General features: G+C 52.0%; 4 protein-coding genes across 6 annotated transcripts; all 4 read left to right on the forward strand.

Moving 5' to 3' along the window:
* The first annotated feature begins 608 nt into the window (after nucleotides 1-608).
* SMIM40 (small integral membrane protein 40) lies at nucleotides 609-863 on the forward strand. The gene is given in 1 exon segment (XM_088023765.1): nucleotides 609-863. A coding segment is annotated over 1 exon segment (255 nt).
* A 5,827-nt stretch (nucleotides 864-6,690) lies between these two features.
* On the forward strand, nucleotides 6,691-11,180 carry DAXX (death domain associated protein). 3 transcript variants are annotated; one of them, XM_028120727.2, is made up of 8 exons: nucleotides 6,691-6,780; nucleotides 7,679-7,937; nucleotides 8,093-8,924; nucleotides 9,050-9,264; nucleotides 9,421-9,661; nucleotides 9,814-10,288; nucleotides 10,449-10,671; nucleotides 10,914-11,180. In XM_028120727.2, exons 2-8 carry the CDS (start codon nucleotides 7,731-7,733, stop codon nucleotides 10,971-10,973), a joined length of 2,253 nt encoding a protein of 750 aa, XP_027976528.2. In that variant the 5' UTR covers nucleotides 6,691-6,780; nucleotides 7,679-7,730; the 3' UTR covers nucleotides 10,974-11,180. The 3 variants fall into 3 exon arrangements, with proteins under 3 accessions (XP_027976528.2, XP_027976531.2, XP_027976530.2); XM_028120730.2 differs by having other exon boundaries at nucleotides 9,421-9,607; XM_028120729.2 differs by having other exon boundaries at nucleotides 6,698-6,780; nucleotides 7,682-7,937.
* A 662-nt stretch (nucleotides 11,181-11,842) lies between these two features.
* On the forward strand, nucleotides 11,843-15,201 carry ZBTB22 (zinc finger and BTB domain containing 22). The gene is made up of 2 exons (XM_028120627.2): nucleotides 11,843-11,923; nucleotides 12,625-15,201. Exon 2 carries the CDS (start codon nucleotides 12,694-12,696, stop codon nucleotides 14,596-14,598), a length of 1,905 nt encoding a protein of 634 aa, XP_027976428.1. The 5' UTR covers nucleotides 11,843-11,923; nucleotides 12,625-12,693; the 3' UTR covers nucleotides 14,599-15,201.
* Nucleotides 15,202-15,399: 198 nt separating this feature from the next.
* Nucleotides 15,400-25,929, forward strand: TAPBP (TAP binding protein). Its single transcript, XM_028120628.2, has 8 exons — nucleotides 15,400-15,611; nucleotides 15,730-15,900; nucleotides 16,130-16,390; nucleotides 22,959-23,357; nucleotides 23,759-24,100; nucleotides 24,188-24,277; nucleotides 24,396-24,433; nucleotides 24,778-25,929. The coding sequence occupies exons 1-8, from the start codon at nucleotides 15,575-15,577 to the stop codon at nucleotides 24,787-24,789; spliced, it is 1,350 nt and encodes a 449-aa protein (XP_027976429.1). The 5' UTR covers nucleotides 15,400-15,574; the 3' UTR covers nucleotides 24,790-25,929.
* Nucleotides 25,930-26,491: the final 562 nt, after the last annotated feature.

Consider the following 26,491-nt stretch of genomic DNA (forward strand, 5'->3'; position numbering starts at 1 on the left):
CTGTCCTGTGGAACTCAGGGCCGGGAAATTAGGAAGAGAGCTGTGTGGTTTTCGCCACCGCATGCTCAGCGGCCCGCAGACTTGGGGGAGAAGTAGTCCTGTGCAGCCTCCAGCCCGCCACTGCCCTTTCCCACCCACCTGGGTTAGGAGAGCCCTTCCCTTGGGCCTTTTCTCACCACCCACTGTAAAGCTGGAGTGGGCTGACAGTGGCTCAACCGTAGGGTACTAGCTAGCTCCGCTTGCTCACTCTCTATCTGTAGGGCCCCAAGACGTCGGGCCCTGAGCCCGGAGACCTAGAATGACTTCAGCAGTTCCAGCTTGCCTGTCTCTGTGTTGGGCCTTCAGTTGCCAGGTCCCAGTTATAGTAAAGGCGGATGGACTTTATGAATCATCTAGTCCAGACCATTCACATTGCACTGCATGATTGTACGATGGTTTCAAAGGCTCAGAGGCTCTTCTCTCCTTTCTCTCCCTTTGGTGGGGGAATTAGGGTCAAGCCCAACAGGTGCAGGGCTTGCTGCTGCCATGCCCCTTAATCCTGGTGTCGCTGAGCAAGGGCTTCCCTCCCAGCCTCCCTGATCCAGTCAGCTGTCAGACTATGAGTTAGTATGGCAGACGAGGAGGGTGATGTGGCTGAGGAGTCTGTGTTCCTGGCACTTGCCCAGGGTCCCTGTCCTCCGAGGAGTCCCCTGCACCAGGCCTTGGACAAGGCCTTCATTATCTTCCTGGCCCTCACCCTCACACTCCTGACACTAGAGACTGTTCGTCCGCTGCTGTCGCTGCTGCCATGAACAGAGTTTGGGGACTGGCCCCTGAGAACACCTCAGAAGGAGGAGCTGGAATTGCGACCACCTTTCCCATAAACATTCTCTTCCCCTGCTACAGAGGTGAGAGGGGAGGGAAACAGGACTGTTGGGGGCTGTGGAGGGGACACTGGGAGAGCTCAGAGCAGCTGTCTTAAATTTTTTGCATCTACACTCCGGAAAATCATTTTGAAGAAGTTTGTACTTCTCACATATTTGTAAGTAACCATCTAAAATTTTTCATCATAAACTAAAATTGTTTCAAGGATGTGATTTCTGGCATATTGAAAACATTCACATTTAAAAATAAAACGGATCACCCTTTAAACGTCCAGGGGAAGGGTAGTATCAGAGTGACTTGATACTCACCACTACCCATTTAAAAATAGATAAACTAGCTCCTAACAATTGGGATTATTCCTTTCCTTCTTTCATGACTCTCTTTTCTCCTTGAACACCTATTACCAGTCCACTTCCCCAAAGATAATTTTAGGCTTATATACTTGAAAATCTTTTATTGACCAATCTATCATTCTTGCCTGAATATACATATAGTTTAATTGAGATGAAAAGTATTTTTTTTCTTGTGACCATAGACAGAAAAGGTTTTTTAAAAATTTCTTCTGTGCTATCATTATAATTATTATGAGAACAGAACTGATTAAATGGCAAAGATTGCACACATATTTAAACATGGTTAAAAATTAAAAGTACATTTTTAAGGAGATAGGAGAGGGGGTGTTTATGGTATCTTGATGAAAGAAATAGGCTATGTGTGTGTGTGTGTTTAAGATTTTATTTACTTATTTGAGAGAGTGAGAGGGAAAGTATGAGGCTATTTGTTTGTTTTTTATTTATTTATTTGAGAGAGAGGGAAAGTATGAGCTGGGGGAAGGGACAGAGGGAAAGGGAGTGGGAGAAGCAGACTTCCCACTGAGCAGGGAGCCTGGATCGTGACCTGAGTCAAAGACAGGCGCTTACTGACTGAGCCACCCAGGCGCCCCACTATGTGTTTCTTTATTTAAGACAAGGTAAGATTTAATGATTGACAACCACAGCCATACCTCGGAGATTTGCAGGTTCAGTTCCAGACACCACAACAAAGCAAATACCGAAATAAAACAAGTCAAAGGAACTTTTTTGGTTTCCCAGTGCATATAAAAGTTATGTTTACACTATAGTCTATTAAGTGTGCAATAGCATTATGTCTTTAAAAAAACCAATGTACATACCTTAATTTAAAAATACTTTATTGTGGAGCACCTGCATGGCTCAGTCAGTTAAGCATTCAACTCTTGATTTCTGTTTGGGACATGATCTCAGGGTCATGAAATCGAGCCCCGTGTTGGGCTCTGTGCTGCGTGTGGAGACTGCTTGGCATTCTCTCTCCCCCTCTCCCTTTGCCCCTCCCCACCCGGTTACACACACACACACACACACACACACACACACACACACACACACACTCTCTCTCTCTCTCTCAAAAATAAAAAATAAAATAAAAATACTTTATTGCTAAAAGATGCCAAGCATCATCTGAGCTTTCAGGGAGTTTTAATCTTTTTGCTGGTGAAGGGTCTTTCCTAGATGCTGAGGCTGCTGACTGATCAGGGTGGTGGTTGCTGAAGGTTGGGATGGCTGTGCCAATTTCTTAAAATAAGACAACAAGGAGGTTTGCCGCATCAGTTGACTGTTACTTTTACAAATGACTTTTCGGTAGCTTGCGATGCTGTTTGATAGCATTTTACCCACAGAACTTTCAAAATTAGAGTCAATCCTCTCAAACCCTGCTGCTAACTTATCAACTAAGTTTATGTAATATTCTAAATCCTTTGTTGTCGGGCGCCTGGGTGGCTCAGTTGGTTAAGTGTCTGCCTTCAGCTCAGGTCATGATCCTGGAGTTCCGGGATGGAGTCCCACATCGGGCTCCCTGCTCAGCGGGGAGTCTGCTTCTCCCTCTGACCCTCCCCGCTCTCGTTCTGTCTCTTCCAAATAAATAAAATCCTAAAAAAAAATCCTTTGTTGTCATTTGAATGATCTTAATAGCATCTTCACCAAGAGATTTCATCTCAAGAAAACTTTTTTTGCTCACCCATAAGAAGCAGCTCATCTGCTGAAGTTTAATCTTGAGATTGCAGTCAGTTCAGTCCCATCTTGAGGTTCTACTTCTGATTCTAGTTCTCTAGCCATTTCTACAACATCTGTGGTTACTTCCTCCACTGTCTTGAACCCCTCAAAGTCATCCATGAAAGTTGGAATCAGCTTCTTCAAAACTCTTATTAATGTTGATATTTTGACCTTGTCCTATGAATCACGAATGTTCTTAATGGCATCTACATTGATGAATCCTTTCAAGAAGGTTTTCAATTTACTCTCCCCAGATCCATTAGAAGAATCACTATGTATGCCAGCGACAGCCTTATGAAATGTATTCTGAAATAATAAGACTTAAATGTCAGAATTACTCCTTGATCCATGGTCTGCGGAATGGATGCTGTGTTTAGCAGGCATGAAAACAATATTAATCTCATTGTACATCTTCATCAGAGCTCTTGGATAACCAAGCGCATTTTCAATGAGCAGTAACAGTAAGGAATCTTTCTTTCTGAGCAGGAGATCTGTTGTCAAGAGATGTGCTGTCATCCAGCACATCTTTGTTTTTATTTATAGAGCACAGGCAGAGCAGATTTAGCAAAATTCTTAAGGCCTCTAGGATTTTTGGAATGGCAAGTGAGCAATGGCTTTAACTTAATGTCCCCAGCTGCATTACCCTTAACAAGAGAGTAAGTCTGTCATTTGAAGCTTTGAGGCCAGGCACTGACTTCTCTCTATCTATGAAAGTCCTAGATAGTATCTTCTTCCAATATAAGACTGTTTCATCTACACTGAAAATCTGTTGTTTAGTGTAGTTACTTTCCTTAATTATCTCAGCTAGATCTTCTAGATAACTCGCTATATCTTCTACATCAGCACCTGCTGTTTCACCTTGCACTTTTATGTTATAAAGATGGCTTCTCTCTTTATACCGCATGAATCAACCACTGTAAGTCTCGAAATCTTCTTCTGAAGCTTCCTCACCTCTCTCAGCCTTCATAGAATTAAAGACAGTTAGGGTCTCTGAGAGTTTGGCTGTGGCTTAAGGGAATGTTGTGGCTGGTTTGATCTTCTATCCAGACCACTCAAGCTTCCTCCATATCAACAATAAGGCTGTTTTCCTTAACATTCATGTATTCATTGGAGAGGCACTTTTAATTTCCTACAAGAACTTTTCCTTTGCATTCACAGCCTGACTGCTTGGCACGAGAGGCCTAGCTTTCAGCCTATCTCAGCTTTCAACATGCCGTCCTCACTAAGCTTAATCATTTCTAGCTTTTGATTTAAAGCGAAAGACAGGTGACTCTTCCTTTCACTTGAACACTTAGAGGGCCATTGTAGGGTTATTAATTGGCCTAATTTCAATATTGTTGTGTCTCAGAGAATAGGGGAGGCTGATAAGAGGGAGAGAGATGGGAGAACAGCTGGTTGGTGGAACAATAAGAACACACAATATTTATTAAGTTCAGTCTTATATGGGTGTCATTTGTGGTATTCCAAAAACAGTGACAATAATAACATCAAAAACCACTGATCACATATCACCATAACAAATATAAAAATAATGAAAAAATTTGGGGCACCTGGGTGGCTCAGTCGTTAAGCGTCTGCCTTTGGCTCAGGTCATGGTCCCAGGGTCCTGGGATCAAGCCCCACATCAGGCTCTCTGCTCGGCGGGAAGCCTGCTTCTCCCTCTCCCACTCCCCCTGCTTGTGTTCCCTCTCTCGCTGTGTCTCTCTCTCTGTCAAATAAAAAATAAGTAAAATCTTAAAAAAAAAAAAAAGGTGCCTGGGTTGCTCAGTTGGTTGAGCGACTGCCTTCGGCTCAGGCCATGATCCTGGAGTACTGGGATCGAGTCCCGCATCGGGCTTCCTGCTGAGCAGGGAGTCTGCTTCTCCCTCTGACCCTCCCCCCTCTCATGTACTCTATGTCATTCTCTCTCTCAAATAAATAAATAAATAAAATATTTAATTAAAAAATAAAAAATAATGAAAAAAATTGAAATATTGCAATACTTATCAAAATGTGACACAGAGACACAAAATGAGCAAATGCTGTTAGAAAAATGGTGCCAGTTGGGGCACCTGGCTGGCTTAGTCCCTAGAGCACACAACTCTTGATCTTGGGGGTTGTAAGTTTGAGCCCCACGTTGGATGTAGAGATTACTTAAAAATAGATTTTTTTAAAAGGAAAGTGCTGCTGAAAGATTTGCTCAAGGCAAACCTTCAATTTATGTAAAAAAAAAAAGCCCACAATATCTGTGAAGCACAATAAAATGAGGTACATCTGCGTACTTTTTTTTTTTAAGAAGGAGAAAGTCTATTAGAAAAGGAAACAGGAAGAAGGAGAACCTCTACTGCAGGCATTTACTCAGTAAGACCAATTTTGCGAAAGTTGAGCATCTGGAAATTAAATTCCTCTATCTCCTAAGTCTGAGTACTCTCTTGAAGGGTTTTCATGTTCCCTAATTTGAAGACTATAGGTTTAGACACGGTGTGGGATTGTTTAATGGAAGGGAGGGTTTGAGGTCCTGGTACTCTGAGGGCTTAGGGATATAAGGACCTCTGCGGTCCTAGAAAGTGGCAAGATGCTCACCACTTGTGGAATGTGAAAGGTTGCAGGAGACGGGAATCTCCGTGTTAACCGGTCTGACTTCCCCATAAGCTCATATTTGGACCCAGCCTGGCCTCCACCAGTCCTTCCGGCCTTCCTGTAGTTGCGTGAGATGGGGGTGCGGGCGAGGCGGGCGTCGAAATCAGTTTCTTATCTCTTCGTTCTTTCCTCAGCTCTCCCAGAGGAAGAGAAGGAGACGAGTCGTAACCCTAACCCAAGGTATTTTACAAGTGTCATTTCATCTGACAGCCCTCACAGCGGCAATTTGCACAGATTCTCCTCAAAGCTCCCGCCCCATATCGCCGTCCTAAGGCCCTGGAGCTCCTGGACAAAGCACGGCCTCCAGGTCATCACTGCCCGCACGTCGGGGACCCCCTCCAGAAAAGAACGGACAGCCACCTAGGTCCCACCTGCTTGGTTGGTCATCAGTTCCGTGGAGGCGCTTAAAGAGAAATCAATAAGAACAGCAATAATAATAACACATTTGTATAGCTCATTGTGCTAATTTGTATGCATGTGTTATGATTTCACGCTTGGGAGCCGTAGGCACCTGGAAGTAGAAGTAGCTGCTGGACAGCGGCAAGGGAGCGCGCAGCCAGCAGAAGGGAAGGGGCAGGCGCAGTCGATTAAGCCGTGGAAAGGGTACCTGGCAGGTAGGAAAGCAGCGCCGGAAGGCTGGTCAATGGCCCAGCGGAAGGAAGAGGGTTTTTTTTTTTTTTCCTTCTTAAGAGATTCTCGCTCTTCCCTGCATCCCTGCGCAGTCTTGGAGGGCACAATTCCTTAGCTGTCCTGTTCCGTTCCCCCTCCCTTACTTGGAAAGGTGGCTCAGTCCTTCCCGCACGCGACCCGCTGGCGGTTGGGCCGGATGCAGGAAGTTTCTGATTGGCAGAGTCGCAGAAGCACCGGGTGAAAAGAGCTCCGTCGGCTGCGCGCCCGACCTCGGGCGTAGCCAATACCGTACGGCAAGATGGCGTCCCCCAGGTACTTTGGGACGCCCCGCGGGGACAAGCCCGCCCTCTACTGGTCACAGGAAAGGGGGCCCCCGACCGTGTGGGCGGCACTGGAGGTGGGGCGGGCCTACCTCCACTTCCGGCCGCGGCCGGGCCGGGCGCCGTACGACAATATGGCCGCGTCTAGGTGGCTGGAGGCGGAAACCCTGCGACTTCCGGTCCAGAGAAGGGCCTGCGGTGGGAGGGGGAAGGAAGGCGGAGGGAACCATGCGAGGTTCTGAGATCAGCAGCGAGGGTCGCCTCGAGAGACCGTTTCTGAGGTGGGGGCCGGACCGTGCGGGGAGCGAAGGCGGGGGCGGGAATGTCGAGGGAGAGGTACTGGGGAGTCCCGGACGCTGAGTCTGAGGGGCAAGCTCTGGTACCTTCCTTCCAATCCCTGAAGGGGAGTGGGGCGGCCGGGGGGCTGAACTGGGGGAGGGGGACTTGGCGGGAAGCTCATTCAGGGGAAGGGGTCGGACGCGGGGTTGGGATCTGAGAGGAATCGGGAGAGTTCAGTGCTGGGCTCGCAGTCGGTTACAGGTCACAGAGAGAGAATGGGAGAAATCGGGTGGGGTGAGAGGGAGGGGACTTGAGGTGAGATCTCTCCAACCTAACGCCCGGGTTTGAGGAGACCCGTCAGAGGGTGGAGTGTGAGGATAATTCAAGGAGGAAAAAGGGGAATGGATTGTTGGGAGGGAACCTCCTTCGCCTCAGAGTCTAGGAGTTAGGGGTGATTCTTTAGGATGGGGTGCGGGTGTGGATTGGATTTGACGCGTTTGAGAGCGAAAGGGGGAAGGCTCGTGAGGTGGTGCTGACGGGGGTGTGGTATCTGTGTGAGGGAATGTCGAGGAAATCCAGAGGGCAATGGGGGAGATGGTCCAGGGGTTGGAAGAATCAACTTGGCAAGTATGAGAGATAGTGGGGAAGACGAAACAGAGACTGGATAACGACAGGAGGGGTGGAGCTGGGGGTGGGGAACTTAAGGTTTTCAGGTGGTTTGGGGCTCCCGTAGTAGAAAGCCAGAAAAGCGTCTGGTACTAATAGTTGCTGAAGATAGGCGGTGAGGACACTGTTGGGCAGGGCTGGGTGTTACTGAAGCCCAAGAAGATTGGGAAATGCGTGAGATGAAGGGATGGGCTGTGCTGGAGGGGCTCTTTCTGAGGCCCCATCCCCTTCCAGCAGGAATCCCGAAATCCCCAACACTTCCTCCCTTCGGGGGATTTGACCCCCCATGGCCACCGCTAACAGCATCATCGTGCTGGATGATGATGACGAAGATGAAGCAGCTGCTCAGCCAGGGCCCTCCCACCCACCCCCCAATCCGGCCTCACCCAGGGCAGAAGCCCCTGGCTCCTCCCAGCCCCATGGGGCTGGAGGAAGCAGTAGTTCTGGCGGCAAGAAATGCTACAAGTTGGAGAATGAGAAGCTGTTTGAAGAGGTGAGCTTTAGGGGAGAAGATTCTTGGGCCCCAGGGAGGGGGATGGCTGACTGGCTCTCCTTTCCTTTCTTCCCCACTAACCCCCGCCTCACCTTCTTTCTCTCAACCCCTCCCCTTGTCTCTTTCCCCCTCCCTTCCTCCTCTGAACCCTTTAGTTCCTTGACCTGTGTAAGACGCAGACAGCAGACCACCCTGAGGTGGTCCCCTTCCTCTATAACCGGCAGCAGCGTGCCCACTCTGTGTTTTTGGCCTCGGCGGAGTTCTGCAACATCCTCTCTCGGGTCCTGTCTCGGGCCCGGAGTCGGCCAGCTAAGCTCTATGTCTACATTAATGAGCTCTGCACTGTTCTCAAGGCCCATTCAGCCAAGAAGAAGCTGAACCTGGCCCCTGCTGCCACCGCCTCTAGTGAACCCTCTGGGAATAACCCTCCCACAGACCCCTCCTCGGACCCCACAAATGCCAAGACCACTGCCTCTGAGGCCCCAAGGACCCGTGGTTCCCGGCGGCAGATCCAGCGCTTGGAGCAGCTGCTAGCGCTCTATGTGGCAGAGATCCGGCGGCTGCAGGAAAAGGAGTTGGATCTCTCAGAATTGGACGACCCAGACTCCACGTACCTGCAGGAAGCAAGATTGAAGCGTAAGCTGATCCGCCTCTTTGGGCGGCTGTGTGAGCTCAAAGACTGTTCTTCCCTGACGGGCCGTGTCATAGAGCAACGCATCCCCTACCGTGGCACCCGCTATCCAGAGGTTAACAGGCGCATTGAGCGGCTCATCAACAAACCGGGGCCAGATACCTTCCCTGACTATGGAGATGTGCTGCGGGCTGTGGAGAAGGCAGCTGCTCGCCATAGCCTCGGCCTCCCCCGACAGCAGCTCCAGCTCATGGCTCAGGACGCCTTCCGAGATGTAGGCATCAGGTTACAGGAGCGACGCCACCTTGATCTCATCTACAACTTTGGCTGTCACCTCACAGATGACTATAGGCCAGGTAGGGATTAGTGAGATGCCTGTCGATAACCCTTATATGTCAGATGTTTGGTGGAGGGGGCATCTCTCTACTCCCGTCTTCTGGGGTTTGGGCTGAGTACTCTGACTTTATGTCTTCCCACGTAGGCATTGATCCTGCATTGTCGGATCCTGCCTTAGCCCGGCGCTTGCGAGAAAACCGGAGCTTGGCTATGAGCCGGCTGGATGAGGTCATCTCCAAGTATGCAATGATGCAAGACAAGAGTGAGGAGGGCGAGAGGCAGAAGAGAAGAGCTCGGCTTCCTCGAGCTACCTCTTCCCACACTGCAGACCCCCCGAAAGCCTCCTTGGATTCTGGTGAGGTACGGAAGGGATAAACCCTTCCGACAGACCTTGTCCTTCCCCGGCACTGGCCAGCAGGGGTCTCAGGCTCACCGAGGGGGAAGAGTGCAGAGGGGACTCGAGAGCCAGACCCTCTGGGGCAAGGGATTCCTTAGAGAAACCCCTCTGTCCCCCAGGGCCCTAGTGGAATGGCATCCCAGGAGTGCCCTACCCCTTCCAAGCCCGAGACGGATGATGAAGAAGACGAGGAAAGTGATGAGGAAGAGGAAGAAGAGGAAGAGGAGGAAGAAGAGGAGGAGGAGGAGGAAGAAGAGGAGGCCACAGATTCTGAAGAAGAGGAGGATCTCGAACAGATGCAGGAAGGTCAGGGGGCCGATGAAGAGGAGGAGGAGGAGGAGGAGGAGGAGGAGGAAGCAGGTATGTCGGGAACAATCCCCTTGTGTGTCAGTTCCCTCTACTCTGTTGGATGTGAACCACCTGCTTGAGACCCTTCCCTTCCTCCCCTTACTCTCAGCAGTATTCTTTCCCGGAGTCTCATGCTGCCTCTCCCCTCTTCTCTTCTTTTCTAGGCCAGGATGGAGACAGGAGCCCCATGTCCCCATCACGGATGTCCACTGAAAATAATCTGGAACCTAGCAAAGGGATCAGCAGGTCTGGGGGGGAACAGCAAAACAAAGGACTCATGGTGTCACCGTCTTCACTGTCAGAAGAGCCTTTGGCGCCCTCCAGCGTAGATGCTGAAAGCAGTGGAGAACACCTCGAGGAGTTACCCCTGGAGGAGGAGAGCCCTGTGTCTCAGCTCTTTGAGCTAGAGATTGAAGCCTTGCCCCTGGATACCACCCCTTCCCCTGAGGAGAGGGACATTTCCTCTTCTAGGAAGCAATCAGAGGACCCCCTCACCACTGTCTTGGAGAATGGAGCAGCCATGGTCACCTCCACTTCCTTCAATGGAGGCGTCTCTCCTCACACCTGGGGAGATTCCTGTCCCCCCTGCAAGAAGTCTCGGAAGGAGAAGCAAACTGGAACAGGGCCACTGGGAAACAGGTAACAACAACAAGGAGGAGGGGGACAGAGGCCAAGGAGAGATTACAGGGGGCTTTCTGAGAGTATTAAGGAACTGGGGCTGCTGGGAGAGACTGTACGCCACCCCTCCAGCCTCAGGCTCTCCATACCCCCCCCTACATATTTGTGTTTCTGTCCCCAGCTATGTGGAAAGGCAAAGGGCAGTGCATGAGAAGAACGGGAAGAAGATACCTACCCTGTCCAGCCCACCTTCTCCCCTGACTTCCATGGCCCCAGTTGCTGATTCCTCGACGAGAGTGGACTCTCCTAGCCATGGCCTGGTGACCAGCTCCCTCTGTAGCCCATCTCCAGCCCGGTTGTCCCAAACCCCCCATTCACTACCCTCCCGGCCTGGTACTTACAAGGTAAGAGAGGGAGGCAGTTTTTCCCTAACTTGATTCTCTTTCATTGTTTAGTTTCATGGCTGACTGGCTCTCCTTTCCTTTCTTCCCCACTAACCCCTAATATTCATCTGAATATTACACCACATCTTCTCTCTTCCTTTTTCCTCACCCCTATTTTTAATCTCTGATAAGTCCTTCCCTCTGCTTCTCCTCCCCTTATATTCCAGACGTCTCTTTCTGACTCTGTCTCTCACTCCCTGCAGATGAGTGTGGCCACACAGTGCGATCCAGAGGAGATCATCGTGCTCTCAGACTCTGATTAGCTGCCTCTCCTCCCCCTCCCAGCCTCCAAAATGTTTTGGGATAGTATTTGGACGATGGTGGGAAGCTGATGACTGAGGAAGGGATTGACTGAGCTAATCCCCTTTTGGTGGTGTTTCTTTTAAAAAAAAAAACAAAACAAAAAACCAACAAAAACTTAAGTTTTACACAGAAACATTAATAAACAATAAAGTTCTTTTCTTATTGTATCCTTGTGTTTTCCTTGTCCTTCTATGCTCACCGCTTGGCACCAGCTGTTCTCTGGTTCAGGGTTACCCTGACCCCTGGCTACCCCTTGGAGCTGTCCTTTGTAGCCTGTCCTTAGATTGCCTCTCTCGGAGTTCCCTCGCCCTCAGGCCTTCCCCTTGCCCTCTGCCAGGCACTAAAAAAAAAACGTGCTTCGGTGTCCGGAACGCGCTTTACTTTGTCACTTTGAGCGGTAGGAGTAAAAAGGCCAATCAGGGGCCGACTCAAGGTTATTTGGCCAATCCGTGCCCGGAGGAAGGGGGCGGGGCTCCAAGGGGACTGTCAGAGCTGGGAGAGCCGGGCGATTAGATCCCGCAAACTGACTAATGGCCACAGTTCAGAGGCGGAGCCTACGCAGCGATGGCCAAGACCCTTGGCCAATGGGAAGGGCAGACTTACAGAATTAAAGGGGAATGAGTGCTTCGGCCGAACCACCAAGCCCTGAGTTCTTCAGCGGCGGAAGAGGCCTGGTACCTTTAAGGTGGAATGAGACAGCTGTTCTTTAAAGGAGAAGTTGCCGAGTCGGCCGAGTATTGCCCAGCGGCACGGGCGGGGGTGCCCGCCTGTCCCTTTAAAGCCGGAGGGGCGGGAGGCGGAGCGGAGGCGGAGGGCGGAGGGAGTCGGCGCAAGATGGCGGCGGGAGGGGCCCAGGCTGCGGCTCTGGCCGCCGAGTGAGGGGCGGGGGGGCCCGGGGGCGCGCGGCCCGGTAAGCGGGGACGCGCGGCGTTGGGGGGCGCCTTCCGGGTGGGAGAGGAGGTCGAAGTAGCGCTTGGGGCGGAGCAGAGGGGGGCGGGGTCCGGTGTGGGCGGGGGTAGACAAGGGGCGGGGCCGAGAGGGTCACGGGGGTGGGCCTTGAAGAGGCGGGGCCGAAAGGGCCAAGGGGCGTGTCCTGAGGGCGGGGCTAGAGGTAAGCCGGGGGGCGGGGGGCAAAGGGGGGCAAAGGGGGCCTTGGCTCGCGGAAGAGCTTGGGGGGGTTGCATAGCCTAAAAAACACATGAATGGGGGGATGGTTCTCAGTACAGGAACAGACTTGCCCCCTCCCAATAAAAGGGTGCAAAACACCAATAAGGTAAATGGAAACTCAGCCTCTCAGGCAAATGGGAAATTACGAGGAGAGGCACTCCATTCCCCAAGAACACCTCATTTCTCTAATCTCCAAGGAAAGAGCACTGGATTTGGAGTCAGGACATCTGCGTTTGCTGGCACTGTCACTTACTGGCTGTGTGATCTTGGATAATGTCGTAATCTTTCTGAGCCTCAGTTTGCTGTCTGTCAAATAGGGTTAGGGATACTTACCTTACAGTGTTGTTGTGGGGAATTACTCAGGTGTGACCATGTTTTTAAACTGTAAAGGGAAGGGCTGTGTCATTATGAGATGTTACCATTCTTCTCTCTTTTTCTTCCCAGAGACCCCCCCGGCCGCCCTCCTCCTTCCCTTGTTCCTGTGGCTGGGGGGGTACCCCCTCCCTCCACGCCATGGAGCCATCTCCTCTCTCTCCCAGTGGGGCAGCACTCCCCCTGCCTCTATCACTGGCCCCACCCCCACTACCCCTGCCTGCCGCTGCAGTGGTACACGTGTCCTTCCCTGAGGTGACCAGTGCCCTCCTGGAATCCCTCAATCAGCAGCGGCTACAGGGCCAGCTCTGCGACGTGTCCATCCGAGTGCAGGGCCGAGAGTTCAGGGCTCATCGTGCTGTCCTGGCTGCCTCCTCCCCTTACTTCCACGACCAGGTTTTACTCAAGGGCATGACCTCCATCTCGCTGCCCAGCGTCATGGACCCAGGCGCCTTCGAGACTGTCCTGGCTTCGGCTTACACTGGCCGCCTCAGCATGGCTGCTGCTGACATTGTCAACTTCCTCACAGTGGGGTCGGTGCTCCAAATGTGGCACATCGTGGATAAGTGCACTGAACTCCTCCGCGAAGGCCGGGCCTCAGCCACCACCACCGTCACCACTGCTGCAGCCACCTCTGCCACTGTCCCTGGTGCTGGGGTCCCATCAGGGAGCGGGGCTACCGTGGCCCCTGCCACCATGGGCTCTGTGCGCTCCCATGCCTCCAGCCGGGCCAGTGAGAATCAGTCCCCCAGCAGCAGCAACTACTTCAGCCCCCGAGAGTCCACTGATTTCTCATCTTCCTCCCAAGAGGCATTTGCGGCTTCTGCAGTGGGCGGTGGGGAGCGTCGCGGAGGTGGCCCTGTATTCCCAGCCCCTGTGGTTGGCAGTGGGGGGGCTACCTCTGGGAAGCTGCTGCTGGAGGCAGATGAGCTCTGTGACGACGGCGGGGATGGGAGGGGTGCTGTGGTTCCTGGGGCTGGGCTCCGGCGACCCACCTACGCACCACCCAGCATCATGCCACAGAAGCACTGGGTATACGTGAAGCGGGGTGGAAGCAGCCCAGCACCAGCACCCCTGGTTCCCCAAGACGCAGATCTGGAAGAGGATGAGGAGGAGGAAGACCTGGTGTTGACCTGTGAGGATGATGAAGATGAAGAGCTGGGGGGTGGCTCACGGGTTCCTGAGGCCGGAGGACCTGAGGCTACTCTTAGCATAAGTGATGTCCGGACCCTGACTGAGCCCCCGGACAAGGGAGAAGAGCAGGTCAATTTCTGTGAGTCTTCCAATGACTTTGGCTCTTATGAGGGTGGGGGTCCCGGGGCAGGGCTTGATGATTCAGGGGGGCCAACCCCTTCCTCCTATGCCCCCTCCCACCCTCCGAGGCCCCTGCTTCCCCTGGACATGCAGGGCAACCACATCCTGGTCTTCCCATCGTCTTCATCTTCCTCCTCCTCACAGGCTCCAGGCCAGCCACCAGGGAACCAAGCCGAACACGGGGCGGTGACCCTGGGGGGCACCTCGGCAGGGGCCCTGGGCATGCCGGGTGGTGCCGGGGGGACCCCTGGAGGGACAGGCAGCGGGGATGGGAATAAGATCTTTTTGTGCCACTGTGGGAAGGCCTTCTCCCACAAGAGCATGCGCGATCGCCATGTGAATATGCACCTCAACCTGCGGCCCTTTGACTGCCCCGTGTGCAACAAAAAGTTTAAGATGAAGCACCACCTGACCGAGCACATGAAGACACACACAGGCCTCAAACCCTACGAGTGTGGCGTCTGCGCCAAGAAGTTCATGTGGCGAGACAGCTTCATGCGCCACCGGGGACACTGTGAGCGCCGGCACCGCCTGGGCGGGGGCGGGGGCGGGCCGGGACCCGGGGGACCCTCCGGGCCAGCCTTGCCACCCAAGAGAGAATCCCCTGGAGGGGGCGGGGGCAGCGGCGACGAGGCGAGTGGAGCCACGCCCCAGTCCAGCCGAAGGGTCTGGTCCCCACCCAGCGTCCACAAGGTGGAGATGGGCTTTGGTGGAGGTGGAGGAACGAACTGAGGCGGCAGGCTCCCGGAGGTAGCTTTCCGGATGGAGGAAACAGGGAGCACAAGCCAGGGGCGCTGTGGCCCCTCAGGTGATCTCCCACCACGCTTAATGTCTTCCGTATCTCTGTGGACTTGTATATATTGTGGGAGAGGGACCCGTCTTGCACCATCGGCCGCCCCATTCCATTCCTCAGCCACTCTCCCACGACGTATCCCCGGAACTGAGTCCTTCCTTCTTCCCAGATGCATACACTGAAGCCCCAGCTCCAGACTGGGGCACATATGGTCGGGGGGAGGGAGAGGGCGCCATGGAGCATTCTGGAGTCACAGGGTCAAGGGTCAGGTGGTTGTAGTCTGTACATGAAGTCTCTGTGTGTGTTTTTGTGGGGACCAGGCCTTTGAGCCCCGCCCTTGTCCTAGAACCCACCCCACGTCCCTAAGGACGTGCCCTATATTTCCACCCTCATCCCTCCTATCCCTCCTTGGAGGCCCCCCAACTGGATTCTCACTGAGGAGGGAGTGAAGACAAGGAGGGAGGAAGTCGTAAGAATACAAGGTTTTTATTTTAAATCTTATTTTTTTTAAATGGTGATTAAAATATTTATTGGTCATTTCACTCGGCTTACCAACAGCCCCTCTGTGTTTGCTGCAGCCCCGGCGCAGGTGGGGGAAGGCGGAGTAACCGAACTCTGGGAAGTAGAGTCTGGGGGGCAGGGCACGGAGGGAGGAGGAGCCTAGGGTTGGGGAGGGCCCCGGGACTGGGTGGTGCTCTGTGGGCCAAGAGGGCGGGGCGGGGCCCGAGGTCCCCAGGACCGAACCGGAGATACAGTTTCGGGATCCCTACCCGGCCAGTGCGGAAAGCACCTGCAGCTCACGTGCCCTCACCCAACCGGAGAGGGGACTTCCTCCGCCTCTCCTGCCGGCCTTTCAAGGGAAGTGAAAGTGAAAGGGAGAAGTGGAGGCTTCGGGGCTGAGCAGATCGCGGCGCCATGAAGCCCCTGTCTCTGCCCCTCACCGTGGCTTTGGGTGAGCGAACCCCGAGACTCTTTGCCCAAGAACAAGGGGGAGGCGGAGGGAGGTGAGCCCACGACGCGCCGGACGCTGGGGGGCGGGTCGCCCCCTCACTCGTGCCCCTCTCCCCCAGCCTTGGTGACCGCCGTCTCGGCGGGACCCGCGGTGATAGAGTGCTGGTTGGTGGAGGATGCGGGCGGGGGCCGCCTGACCAAGAAACCCGCTGCACTGCTGCTACGCCAGGGCCCGGGGACCCCACCTCCCCGACCGGACCTCGAACCCGAGCTCTACCTCAAAGTGCATGGTGAGTCATCCCGGACTCGCCCTCAACTCTGTCACTTCCACCGAAACCCCCTCCTCTTTAGGTGGCGCTGTGACCTCGGGCCTCAGTTTCCCCCTGTAAGATGAGTCTGGATTACCTCTAAATCTCTCACTACTGGGTAGTTTGTGCATTCGGGATTCCCTGGACGCTGCCCTCCCCGTCACTTTCCTGGCGGCGACTGCAGCAGCAACTCCCTTCTGCCGGCTCACAGACCCCGCGGGAGCACTCCAGGCTGCCTTCAGGCGGTACCCCTCGGACGCCCCCGCGCCACACTGCGAGCTGAGCCGCTACGTCCCGCTCCCCGCTTCGGCGATTTGGGCCAGGGGCCTGACCCCCGAGCAGAGCTGCCCACGGTCCCTGGACGGGACTTGGCTCATGGTCAGCATGTCCAGCCCGATCTTCAGCCTCTCCAGCCTCCTGAGACCACAGTCCGAGCCTCAGCCCGAGCCTGCTCTCATCACCTTGGCAACAGGTAGCGGGGGGGGGGGGGGGGTGGAGAGGAGTGGGTAGATTCTAAGGGTCTAGATCAGCCTGGGACTCGCGCTGTGAACTCGTTTGCCCAATCGGGGCTTAGTTGCCTTATATGTAAAGCGAGGCGGTTCGGCTAGGATTGTTTAATTGATCTAAACGGCTTCTTCTAGCTCCTGCCCAGTTTCAAACAAATAAAATAATCACAATCCTGGGTTTAGGGGCGGGGTTTCGTGGAGTTCCGGAGGGCTGAGCTTTGGAGAAAGTCTGACTTTCCTGACACTGGACCTTGAGAAAATTGTAAGGGGCTGGGGCTGGGAGGGGCTCAGAAGCAAGAACTTTTTTTCTCCTCTCCTACCAGATCTGTGTCTTGCTAGATAGACACTGCCATCTTTAAGGTTTTCCCTGTTTCAGAAACCAGCGTCCAAGCCCCACCTGTGCCCACATCCGGAGCTGTGGCACTTAGCAAGGCAAAGGCTCTTGCACTCCAGCGCGTTGAACTTTCTTGCCAGCCCCTTCCCCATGGCTCATGAGGGAGGATGCGCTGATAATGTGGTCACCAAATGGTGGGCTGGACTGGGCGGAAGAGACCGGGCAGGCGGCCTGACGGCTCCCACTGAAAGCATCACTTACTGCATGGTGCAATGCTGTTTGACGGGCAAGGATCTGGCACTTTGCTGAGCTGAGGCTTGAGGAGGGAGTGGGCGGATAAAGCAAGAATGGGGTACCTAGGGGCTCACCATTCTTGCAGCAGAGGGTGGGTAGGATACCAGTAGAGTCTTTGGCTTCCCTCAGCCTTGTGAATTTTAAGTTTATTTAAAGTTTATGTATGTATATATGTATGTAAGTATCTCTTACAATACCCAGTATTGGGCTCAAACTCAAGACCCTGAGATCAAGAGCCACAATGCTCTTCCAACTGAGCCAGCCAGGTGCCTCTTGTGCGATTTTTTGTTAAAAAAACTGGCAGGCCAACCACTCCCTTCTCCCTTCCCCAGGACCACTTTCCAGCCACCCCCCTCCCTGAGAGTGAATCACCCACAGGACCAGGGAAAGGGACTCAGCACCCACCCATCACCTCTGCCTATGCTGCCATTCTAAGTTCCCAGGCCCCATCCTAGGCACGGGTGGAGGCAAACTGCTCCTTGTGGGGCTAGTAGCTCTCTCCAGTGGGGAAGAGTATTTCCCAGGGCTGCTGGCTCCACCGAGATGGGGGGTAAGAAGATGCTTTTCTCTCTGAGTCAGTTTTTCCAACTATAAATGTGGATGCTATTTCCCCTCTGCCTTTCCGTTGTTGTGACTCTCAGGGGAGGCACTTTGTTAATTTATTCACTGGTTCAATATTTATTAACACCAAGGAGAAATTAGGGCCCAGTTGGTTCTCAGTCCAGGCTGCAAATAAGAGTCCTCTTGGAAGTTTCTAAAATATACTGAATTGTCCCACTCCAGGCGAATTAAATCAGAATCTCTGAGGTGGCCCTGGGCACTTTTAAGGGTCAAGAAGGTGATCAGATGTAGATTCTGCTCTCAAGGTTTTTGGCAGATTTGTCATGGTTAATTGTGAAATAGAGCAGAAGACAATTTGGGCCATGAGAGAAGTGTAGGTAGGAGCCATGGAGGGCCCAGGTGGGAAGATTTTTTGCTTCTCATAGACCCCTGGGGGTAAAAACTAGTTATTGTGCTCAGTCTTTCTTTTCAAGCATTTCTGCTTGATTGGGGATTGAAGAAAATGAAAGTTGTTGTTTTAACGTAAGATTTAAAATGAATCCTTTAGGGGTACAGATCATTGGTAAGTTTACTAATATACATTTATACAGTATTTCTTAGCAAATACTTTAAAGTGTTGACACTTTAAAGTTGACACTGTCCTAACATACTTCGTGTGTATGGTTTTTTAATTCTCATCGTTCTTTTAATACATTGTTATGGAAAATTTCAAAGACACATAAAAGTAGAGAGAATGGTCGAATGAACCCCATAGACCCATCCCCCACTTGTGTAGTTAGTAGGTTTTACCACATTGTTTTGCCGACTCTCCTCCCATCTATTTCCTTTTTTTGAAGTGTTTTAAAGTATATACCAGGCATCATATGATTTTACTCATAAGTACTTCAGTAAGCATCTCTATCAAATAAGGACTTAAAAGAAACCATTGTCATAACAAACAATAATTCTTTAATATCACTTAATTCCTAGCCCATATTAAAAATTTCCCAATTTCTCAGTGATGTTATTTTACAGTAGATTTGCTTGAATCAGGATCGAAAACAGGCCTCTCTATATATTACATTTGGTTCTTGCATCTGCTTGGGTTACCATAGCAAAATATCATAGACTGGGTGTCTTAAATTTATTTTCTCACAGCTCTGGAGGCTAGAAGTCCCAGGTCAAGTCTAAGATCAAGATGCTAGCAGGGTTGGTGTCTGATAAGAGAGCTCCACCCTTGTGGTTGCACATGGCCACTTCTGGCTGTGTTCTCACATGGAGGAGAGAGAGGGAACTCTGGTGTTTCTTCCTCTTCTTGAAAGGACTCCAGCATATCAGGTAGAGACCTGTGTTAATTATCTCATTTGACCATGATCACCTCTTCACAGCCCCTATCTCCAAATACAGTTGACCTTTGAAAAACTGTGTGTGTGGGGGGGGGCAGGGAGGCGGTTTTATAGGCGCTGACCCCACCCCCAGCAGTCGAAAATCTGCATACACTTGACTCCCCCAAAACTTAACCACTCATAGCCTACTGTTGACAAGAAACCTTACCGATAACATAAAGTTGATTAACATATTTTATATGTTGTATGTATTATATACTGTATTTTTATAATAAAGTAAGCTAGAGAAAAGAAAGTGTTATTAAGAAAATTAATCATAGAGGCACCTGGGTGGCTCAGATGGTTGGGCGTCTGCCTTTGGCTCAGGTCATGATCCCAGGGGATCGAGTCTCGCATCGGGCTCCCTGCTCCGCGGGAAGCCTGCTTCTCCCTCTGCCTCTCTCTCTCTCTCTCTGACTCTCATGAATAAATAAATAAAAAACATTTAAAAAAAGAAAATTAATCATAGGAGAAGAAAATGTATTTGTAGGACTGTACTGTAAAAAACCCCTGCATATAAGTGGACCCTCGCAGTTCAAACCTGTGCTGTTCAAGGGTCAAAAGTATAGTCACGTTGCAGGTTAAGGCTTTAACAAACGAACTTGGGGGGGGTACCACAGACATTGAGTCCATAACAGTTTTCTCTCTTAAGTCTCCATTATTTTATAATTGCCTCGCACCGCCCCCCCCCCCCCGCATGCTAGTGGTTTGTCACTTGTCCTGTATAACTTTCCACATTCTGTATTTGGCCAAGTATTTCTTCATTGTGTCATTTTCCTCCTTGTTCCTTTTTCTTCCATACTTCCTATGAATTTGATAGATCTAGAAACTTGATTAGATTTGGGTTTAAATTTTTTCAGTAATGCTTTATAATAGTTGTTACCATTCAGTTTATTTTTTTTAAGATTTTATTTATTTGAGAGAAAGAGAGTGTGTGCACACAAGCAGGGGGAGTGGGAGAGGGTGAAACCGGCTTCCTGCTGAGCAGGGAGCCCGATGTGGGGCTTGATCCCAGGACCCTGGGATCATGACCTGAGCTGAAGGCAGACGCTTAATGACTGAGCCACCCAGGCGCCCCTACCATTCACTTTATTAACAGAAAAGCAAAAACCTATGTAATGCAAGCTGTAAAAACAGGTACAAATTTCCTTCGTGTTCTGGCCCTGTTGTATTTACATTGGTATTTCTCAGAGTCCAGTTTGTGGGATGCAGGTCTAAAATTGCTCCATCAACCGATATTAAAGAGCACTGTTAGGTTAAGGGTTAAACTGTAAAACCTTCAGATTTTGTTTATTAATCCTGTGGATTGTTTTTAACAATTCAAAAGTATGTTTCTGGATTTTGATAAATGAAGTGAATTGCCTACCTTTTTACTTTATTGAACAAAAACTGTCCCATGTGGTTGAGAGAAGTTTAACTTTTTTTTTTTTTTAAAGATTTTATTTATTTATTTGACAGAGAGAGAGAGAGAGAACACAAGCAGGGGCAGCGGGAGAGGGAGAAGCAGGCTTCCCGCGGAGCAGGGAGCCCGATGCGGGGCTCGATCCCAGGACCCCGGGATCATGGCCCGAGCCGAAGGCAGACGCTCAACGACTGAGCCACCCAGGCGCCCCGAGAGAAGTTTAACTTTGTGGGGCTCAGAAACTAGGATTAAAAATTACAAAATCACAAGAGAAGATTACTTTTATGTGAAGGACCGACATTTCTGGGAAGAAGGAGCAGTAGAACTGACCTTGAGGGACATGGAGTATTTAGATATTTGGGAGATAATGGGGAGGGCCCTGAAGGAAACTCATGACCATAGCAAAGAAAGGCCCAATGATTAGAGTTTCTACTAGCCACGAGAGAGGGATTCTTTGGAGCCAGTTCTTAGGGTGCATGAGAAGTCTGGAAGGGTGGGTTGGGGGCTGGATTGTCAAGTACCCTGAGATCTGGGCTTTATAGGTAACAGTGAATCATCAGAAGTTTTGTGTGTGTGTGTGTGTACACACACACGCATGCCATTATTCCAAAAGCCTGCTATTTTACTTGATTCTTACAAAGTTAGGCAAGGATCAGATCACTGGACTAATGAGAAAAATATAGATGAACGATTTTCCTGAGATGCCAAGCAAGTCCATGAGGATGATGATGGCAGTAATGGAAATAGCAACACCTAACATTTATTGAGCATTTTCTATAGCCAGGTACTGGCATTTTATTGGCATAATCTCATTTATTCCTCTTATAGCCAGGTCCTAGCATTTTATTGGCATAACCTCATTTATTCCTCTCAACAACCATCGAAACAAGGTACTGATATCATCTCCATGTCACAGATGAAGAAATCTGAGACAGAGCACTTGGGGAACTTGTCTGAGAACCGCCAGCTTGTAAGAAGCTGGGCTGGGACTTGAGCCGGGCTCATTTATCTCCAGCCTGTGCCTTTAGTGGCTGGCTCCGCAGGTAGCTGGGTTTTTTAAACAGGTACGTGACCTGATCAGACTTGTAGCCACACCTTGTGGCTCCAGGGTGGCGGATGAATTGAAGAACAGGGAGATTGAGGATAGGAAGACCTGAGAGGAGGTTGTAATTGTCCTAATGTATGGTGGTGAGAACTTGAGCTGGAGACAGAGTGGGATCTCTTTGGAAGACTGGTGGGGACAGCACATGGTACGTTATATTTGCCAATTTGCTCATCTGTCTCCCTTACTAGACTGTAAGAAACTTGAGGGAAGTTTCTTGAGACTTTCTGTCTCATTCACTGCTCTGTCCTCTACCTTGAACATTGTAGGTGCTCAGTAAATATTAGTTGAGTGAGAGAATTTGTGACTCCTGAGTGTTTGCCTTTAGTGTCTGGGGGGCTGCTGGTGATCATTCATCAAGGCAGGAGGAATGGGCATTGGAGCTGGGCAAGGGAAGGCTGCAGAGATGCTGTTGAGTTGGGGCATGTTAAGTTGGTCTGGCAGACGGTTAGATGTAATCACCGCAAACACTTTGGTGGACTTACTGTATTCTGGGCACTGTTCGAAGCACCTTTCAGATACAGGTGTCCTTGTTTTTTTTTTTTTTTTTTTTTAAGATTTTATTTATTTGACAGAGAAGTACACAGCCAGAGAGGGAACACAAGCAGGGGGAGTGGGAGAGGGATAAGCAGGCTTCCCGCTGAGCAGGGAGCCCGATGTGGGGCTTGATCCCAGGACGCTGGGATCATGACCTGAGCCGAAGGCAGACGCTTAACCCTCTGAGCCACCCAGGTGACCCCACAGGTGTCCTTGTTATTCAGAATCCGGAACTGAATAAATCTGGGTGGCAAGAGGCATTAAATGATTTAACCCTCATTACAACCCCATGAGACAGGTACTATTATCATCATTATTATCTCATTATTTAGGAGATTAAGCTGAGCCACGGCAACGTGAAACAACCATCCACCGGGCCATATAGAGGCAGAGTGGGGATTAACCAGGGTGGCCAGGTTCCAGGCACTTAACTAGTGTACCCTTCCTCAGTAGAGCACAGAGGTCTGTGTTCAGGTCTAGGCTAGAGCCAGAACCTTCCAGAGTCAGTAAGCGCTCTGTACAGCACCAGAGGACTGACAGCCCTGAGTCATCACAGTCTTCTCGAGTGAACCAAGAAAGGCCTGGCTCTTTAAGGGCGGTGCATGGAGACTGGACTGGTTCAGGCTGTGTCAGAAGTGCACTCAGAGCCCACTGTCCCCAGAACTCGAGTGGGCTATGTGCTCAGCCCAGCCTTCAACGGCTGTGCCCACTCACTGACCCTATTCTAGACCTGTCTGCTCACTCTGGGTCCACGCAGGCCCAGAACAAAGGGGATGTGCAGGGAGGACTAGAAGATGGTGAGTATCAGAAAAGGAGGTGTCCTCTGAGGGGTGGGTGAATTCGAGTTGGGTCCTCCCTATAACTCTATTTCTCTGTGTTTTTCCTTTCTTTCTGCCCTTCATGTGCCCCTTCCACTTCCTCCTCTTCTCATCTTCCCCAGCTGTGCTGACTGTCCTCACCCACACCCCTACCCCTCGGATCCAACTGGGACAAGATGCTCTGCTGGACTTGAACTTTGCCTACATGCCCCCCAGCTCTGAGGCCGCTACATCTCTGGCCCCTGGCCCCCCTCCCTTTGGGCTGGAGTGGCGACGCCAGCACCTGGGAAAGGGGCACCTACTCCTGGCTGCAACTCCAGGGCTGGGTGAGCAGATGCCAGCTGCCCAAGAGGGGGCAGTGGCGTTTGCCGCTTGGGATGATGATGAGCCATGGGGTCCATGGACTGGCAATGGGACCCTCCAGCTGCCTGCAGTACAGCCCTTCCAGGAGGGCGCCTATCAGGCCACTGTACACCTGCCATACCTGCAAGGGCAGGTCACCCTGGAGCTTGCTGTACAGAGTGAGTTGTGGTACAGGGGTCCCCACGGGCAAACGGTGGGCACTGGGATTATGGCGACACCATGATGGCAGAGGGATAGGGGAGAAGACAGTGCTGGGTGAGTGGTGGGAAAGACTGGGGTCCCTGGGAGTCAGAGGGGCAATGGGTGGAGGTCCCTGGGAATCTGAGTGACTGGGATGAAGGTTCCCGAATCTGAGGAATAGGGGATCCCTGAGAATAAGGGTTTTAGCATGGGGTTTCCTGTGAAGCACCAGGGGGGAGATAGCAGGTTCCCCATCCTGGAAGAAAAAACCCAAACCCACCTCAGTTTGGGGGAAGCCATAGGGCAAACTGACGGTCTCTGAGGGAGGACAGATGTGGACTGATTCCCCCCCCATGCTCCTTTCCTATTTTCTCCCCAGAGCGCCCCAAAGTATCCCTGACGCCGGCACCTCTTGTATGGGCTGCCCCCGGGGAGGCACCCCCCGAATTGCTCTGCCACGTGTCCCACTTCTATCCCTCCGAGGGCCTGGAGGTGAAGTGGGAGCTCCGGGGTGGCCCAGAGGGCAGCTTTCAGAAGGCTGAGGGGCAGAGGTGGCTCTCTGCCCTGCGCCACCACTCGGATGGCTCTGTCAGCCTCTCTGCGCACCTGCAGCCCAACCCAGTCACGGCCAAACACCATGGGGCACGCTATGCCTGTCGCATCCACCACCCCACCCTGCCTGCCTTGGGGCGCAGCGCCGAGGTCACCCTGGAGGTGGCAGGTAGGAGTCAGAAGGATGGAGCAGCCAGGGGTGGGCACCTGGGAGGATACTACTGAGTTCACTCTCTGCCCCCCTTCCACCTGCCAGGTCTCTCTGGGCCCTCCCTAGAGGACGGCGTGGGCCTCTTCCTGTCTGCCTTTCTCCTCCTCGGGCTCATCAAAGCGCTGGGCTGGGCAGGTGAGTGTGACCCTCCCTGCCACAGTGACAGTCCCTGCCTACTCCCAGAAACCTGACACCTGTCCCTCTTCTGCCCTACCACTCCCTCATACCATCCCTTCTCAATCTCTCTCCGCAGCTGCCTACAAGTCCACTTTGAAGGATTCAAAGGAGAAGGTAACAGCTCTCCTTCTTTTCTTTCCATTCTCATTTGAGCCCCTCCCTGTAACTCCTTACCCAAGGACTCCTCATCCCAAAGTCTACCCTGGATTTGGAATTCACACAGACCTGGGTTAACTCCTGCCACCTTGAATATTCTACTTAACACCTCGGTTTCCTTCCTTGAGTGTAAGGATGAAAATAAGTGTCTGCCAGGCAGAAAACTGACAGAAACCGTTAGCCCCGTTCCTCTGCCACCCTCTGTGCCCACGAGGGTTCATTTATCTCTGGACTGATCATGAGCATTTCACCTGGCTTTCTGAAACCTGGAATTCCTCACCTCCTTTTTATTTCTCTTCCAGAAAGCACAGTGAGGGCACTCATCACCATCCTGGGGAAGCCACCATCATCTCTGGCCTGAGCTACTGCAGTAGCGTCCCCAAATAGTACACCATCATCTGCTCATGCTCCCTCCAGTCTCTCTCCACAGAGCAGCTGGAATGCTTTGCCAAAGGACACAAACCTATAGCATTTCCTTTCTTAGAGCTCTAAGGCAGTGGGTCTCAAAATTTTTAAATCTCGGGACCGCTTAAAAATTGTCAAGAACTCTAAAGAGCTTTTGGTTATGTGGGTGATAAACCATAGATATTTATGCTACTGGAACTTACTAAGTTATGCTACTTACTTAGTAAGTTCTAGTAGCATAAATTGCTTAGTAAGCAAGCCCGCGTTCCATGAGCTGGGAGGACAATGATGTCAATAGCTTCTGGAAAGCTCCAGTGTACATTTTTTTTTTTGAGAGAGAGTGAAAAAGGCAAATAACATCTTAGTGTTGTTATGAATGGCCTTAACTTCGCACACCCACCGAAATAGTCTCCAGGACCTCTGGGACAAGGGCCACACTTGGAGAACCAGTGCTCTAGAAGCCAAATCCATTTCTTGTCCTGGCCTAGGCATCTGCCGCGCTAGAGCCACTGCTTGCCTCTTCAACCCCACCTGGTGCCCTCCGGCCCTTCCCTCAGTGTTCGCCACACCGATGGCTATTTCTTTTTTTCCAATGGCTCCCACCTTCCCCGGTCTGTTCCCGTTGTCTGGGCCACCCTCGCCCTTCTTAGGCTCCACACCAGGTCAGCCTCCTTACTCCCTCAGACCGCCGCGTGTCCCTCTTGTGCGGTTCACCACAGTTGTATTTGAGTGACTGTGCGAGCCGTTGTTAGATGCCTGTCTCCCCTCCCGGGCTGTCGGCTCCTCAAAGGCAAGAACGTGCCTATCTGTCCACTGCTGTGTCCCCGCTCGGGCACAGGGCCGGGCGCCCACTGGAGGGCGCTCAGCACAAGAAATCAGTCCTTTTTTTTTGTCCTAAGTACTCAAAGGCAAGTGTTCGACCAAAGAACTACTGGACGAAGGAAGCGGCAGCTGGCCTGGGGACCTCCGAGGGGGAGGACCGTCGGCTAGACCGACGCGGGAAGCGGATCTAATCGTGTGGGAATAAAGTTGTGTTCCAGTGCTCCCCACAGCGTGTCTCATTCTCCCCACACGGGTCCCCTTTGCAAGCAAGCACAGACTCTTATAGCCACCTCTGGTCCCTTACCCCCGACCTCTCAAACGCTTTGGCAACACCCAACCCTCCGGAAAAGCCGGGGTCGAGCGCCACTAACGGCGGGCAGGATGCCCTCTAGCAGCGGGCTTTCGTGGGGGCGGGGGGCGGCTGTGAGCAGAAGGGAGCGTACGTACCAGCGCCGGACGCCGGAAACCCGGGAGGGCCGAATCTAGAACCGGAAGTGGCGGCTTCCTGCTCCGCCCCCTTACGAGAGGGCCGGAACCCCGCGCTCCTCGGAAAACGCGGAGTGGATTCCGGTCCGCTACACGCGTGGGTGTGGGTGGGGAGCGTAACCCCGCGGGGTGGAGTAACCGATCCCACTCGGCCTAAAGCGCTTCCCACGCGAGTTTTAGCCTCAGTGTTGTGGGGTGGAGGGGAATGTCAAATTCGGCTCCTGTCCTCCCCCGGGAGCTGGAGACTGGAATCTTTATTCCAATCAGTGCGGGGCTACGTGGGCTCCAGGATCCCCGCGTAGG

The sequence above is a fragment of the Eumetopias jubatus genome, unplaced genomic scaffold, assembly GCF_037043125.1.
Source record: "Eumetopias jubatus isolate StellerSeaLion01/CBP00866 unplaced genomic scaffold, mEumJub1_p1.0 scaffold_6, whole genome shotgun sequence".
NCBI lineage: Eukaryota > Metazoa > Chordata > Mammalia > Carnivora > Otariidae > Eumetopias > Eumetopias jubatus.

Excerpts from the sequence above, each read along its gene's own strand:
- DAXX (XM_028120727.2), top strand. The coding sequence starts at position 7,731 with ATGGCCACCGCTAACAGCATCATCGTGCTGGATGATGATGACGAAGAT. Across the intron at positions 10,289-10,448 it reads ACAGGGCCACTGGGAAACAG|CTATGTGGAAAGGCAAAGGG; the intron begins GTAACAACAACA and ends TTCTGTCCCCAG. Across the intron at positions 10,672-10,913 it reads CCCGGCCTGGTACTTACAAG|ATGAGTGTGGCCACACAGTG; the intron begins GTAAGAGAGGGA and ends CACTCCCTGCAG.
- ZBTB22 (XM_028120627.2), top strand. The coding sequence starts at position 12,694 with ATGGAGCCATCTCCTCTCTCTCCCAGTGGGGCAGCACTCCCCCTGCCT.
- TAPBP (XM_028120628.2), top strand. The coding sequence starts at position 15,575 with ATGAAGCCCCTGTCTCTGCCCCTCACCGTGGCTTTGG. Across the intron at positions 15,901-16,129 it reads GCTCTACCTCAAAGTGCATG|ACCCCGCGGGAGCACTCCAG; the intron begins GTGAGTCATCCC and ends GCCGGCTCACAG. Across the intron at positions 24,101-24,187 it reads GGTCACCCTGGAGGTGGCAG|GTCTCTCTGGGCCCTCCCTA; the intron begins GTAGGAGTCAGA and ends TCCACCTGCCAG.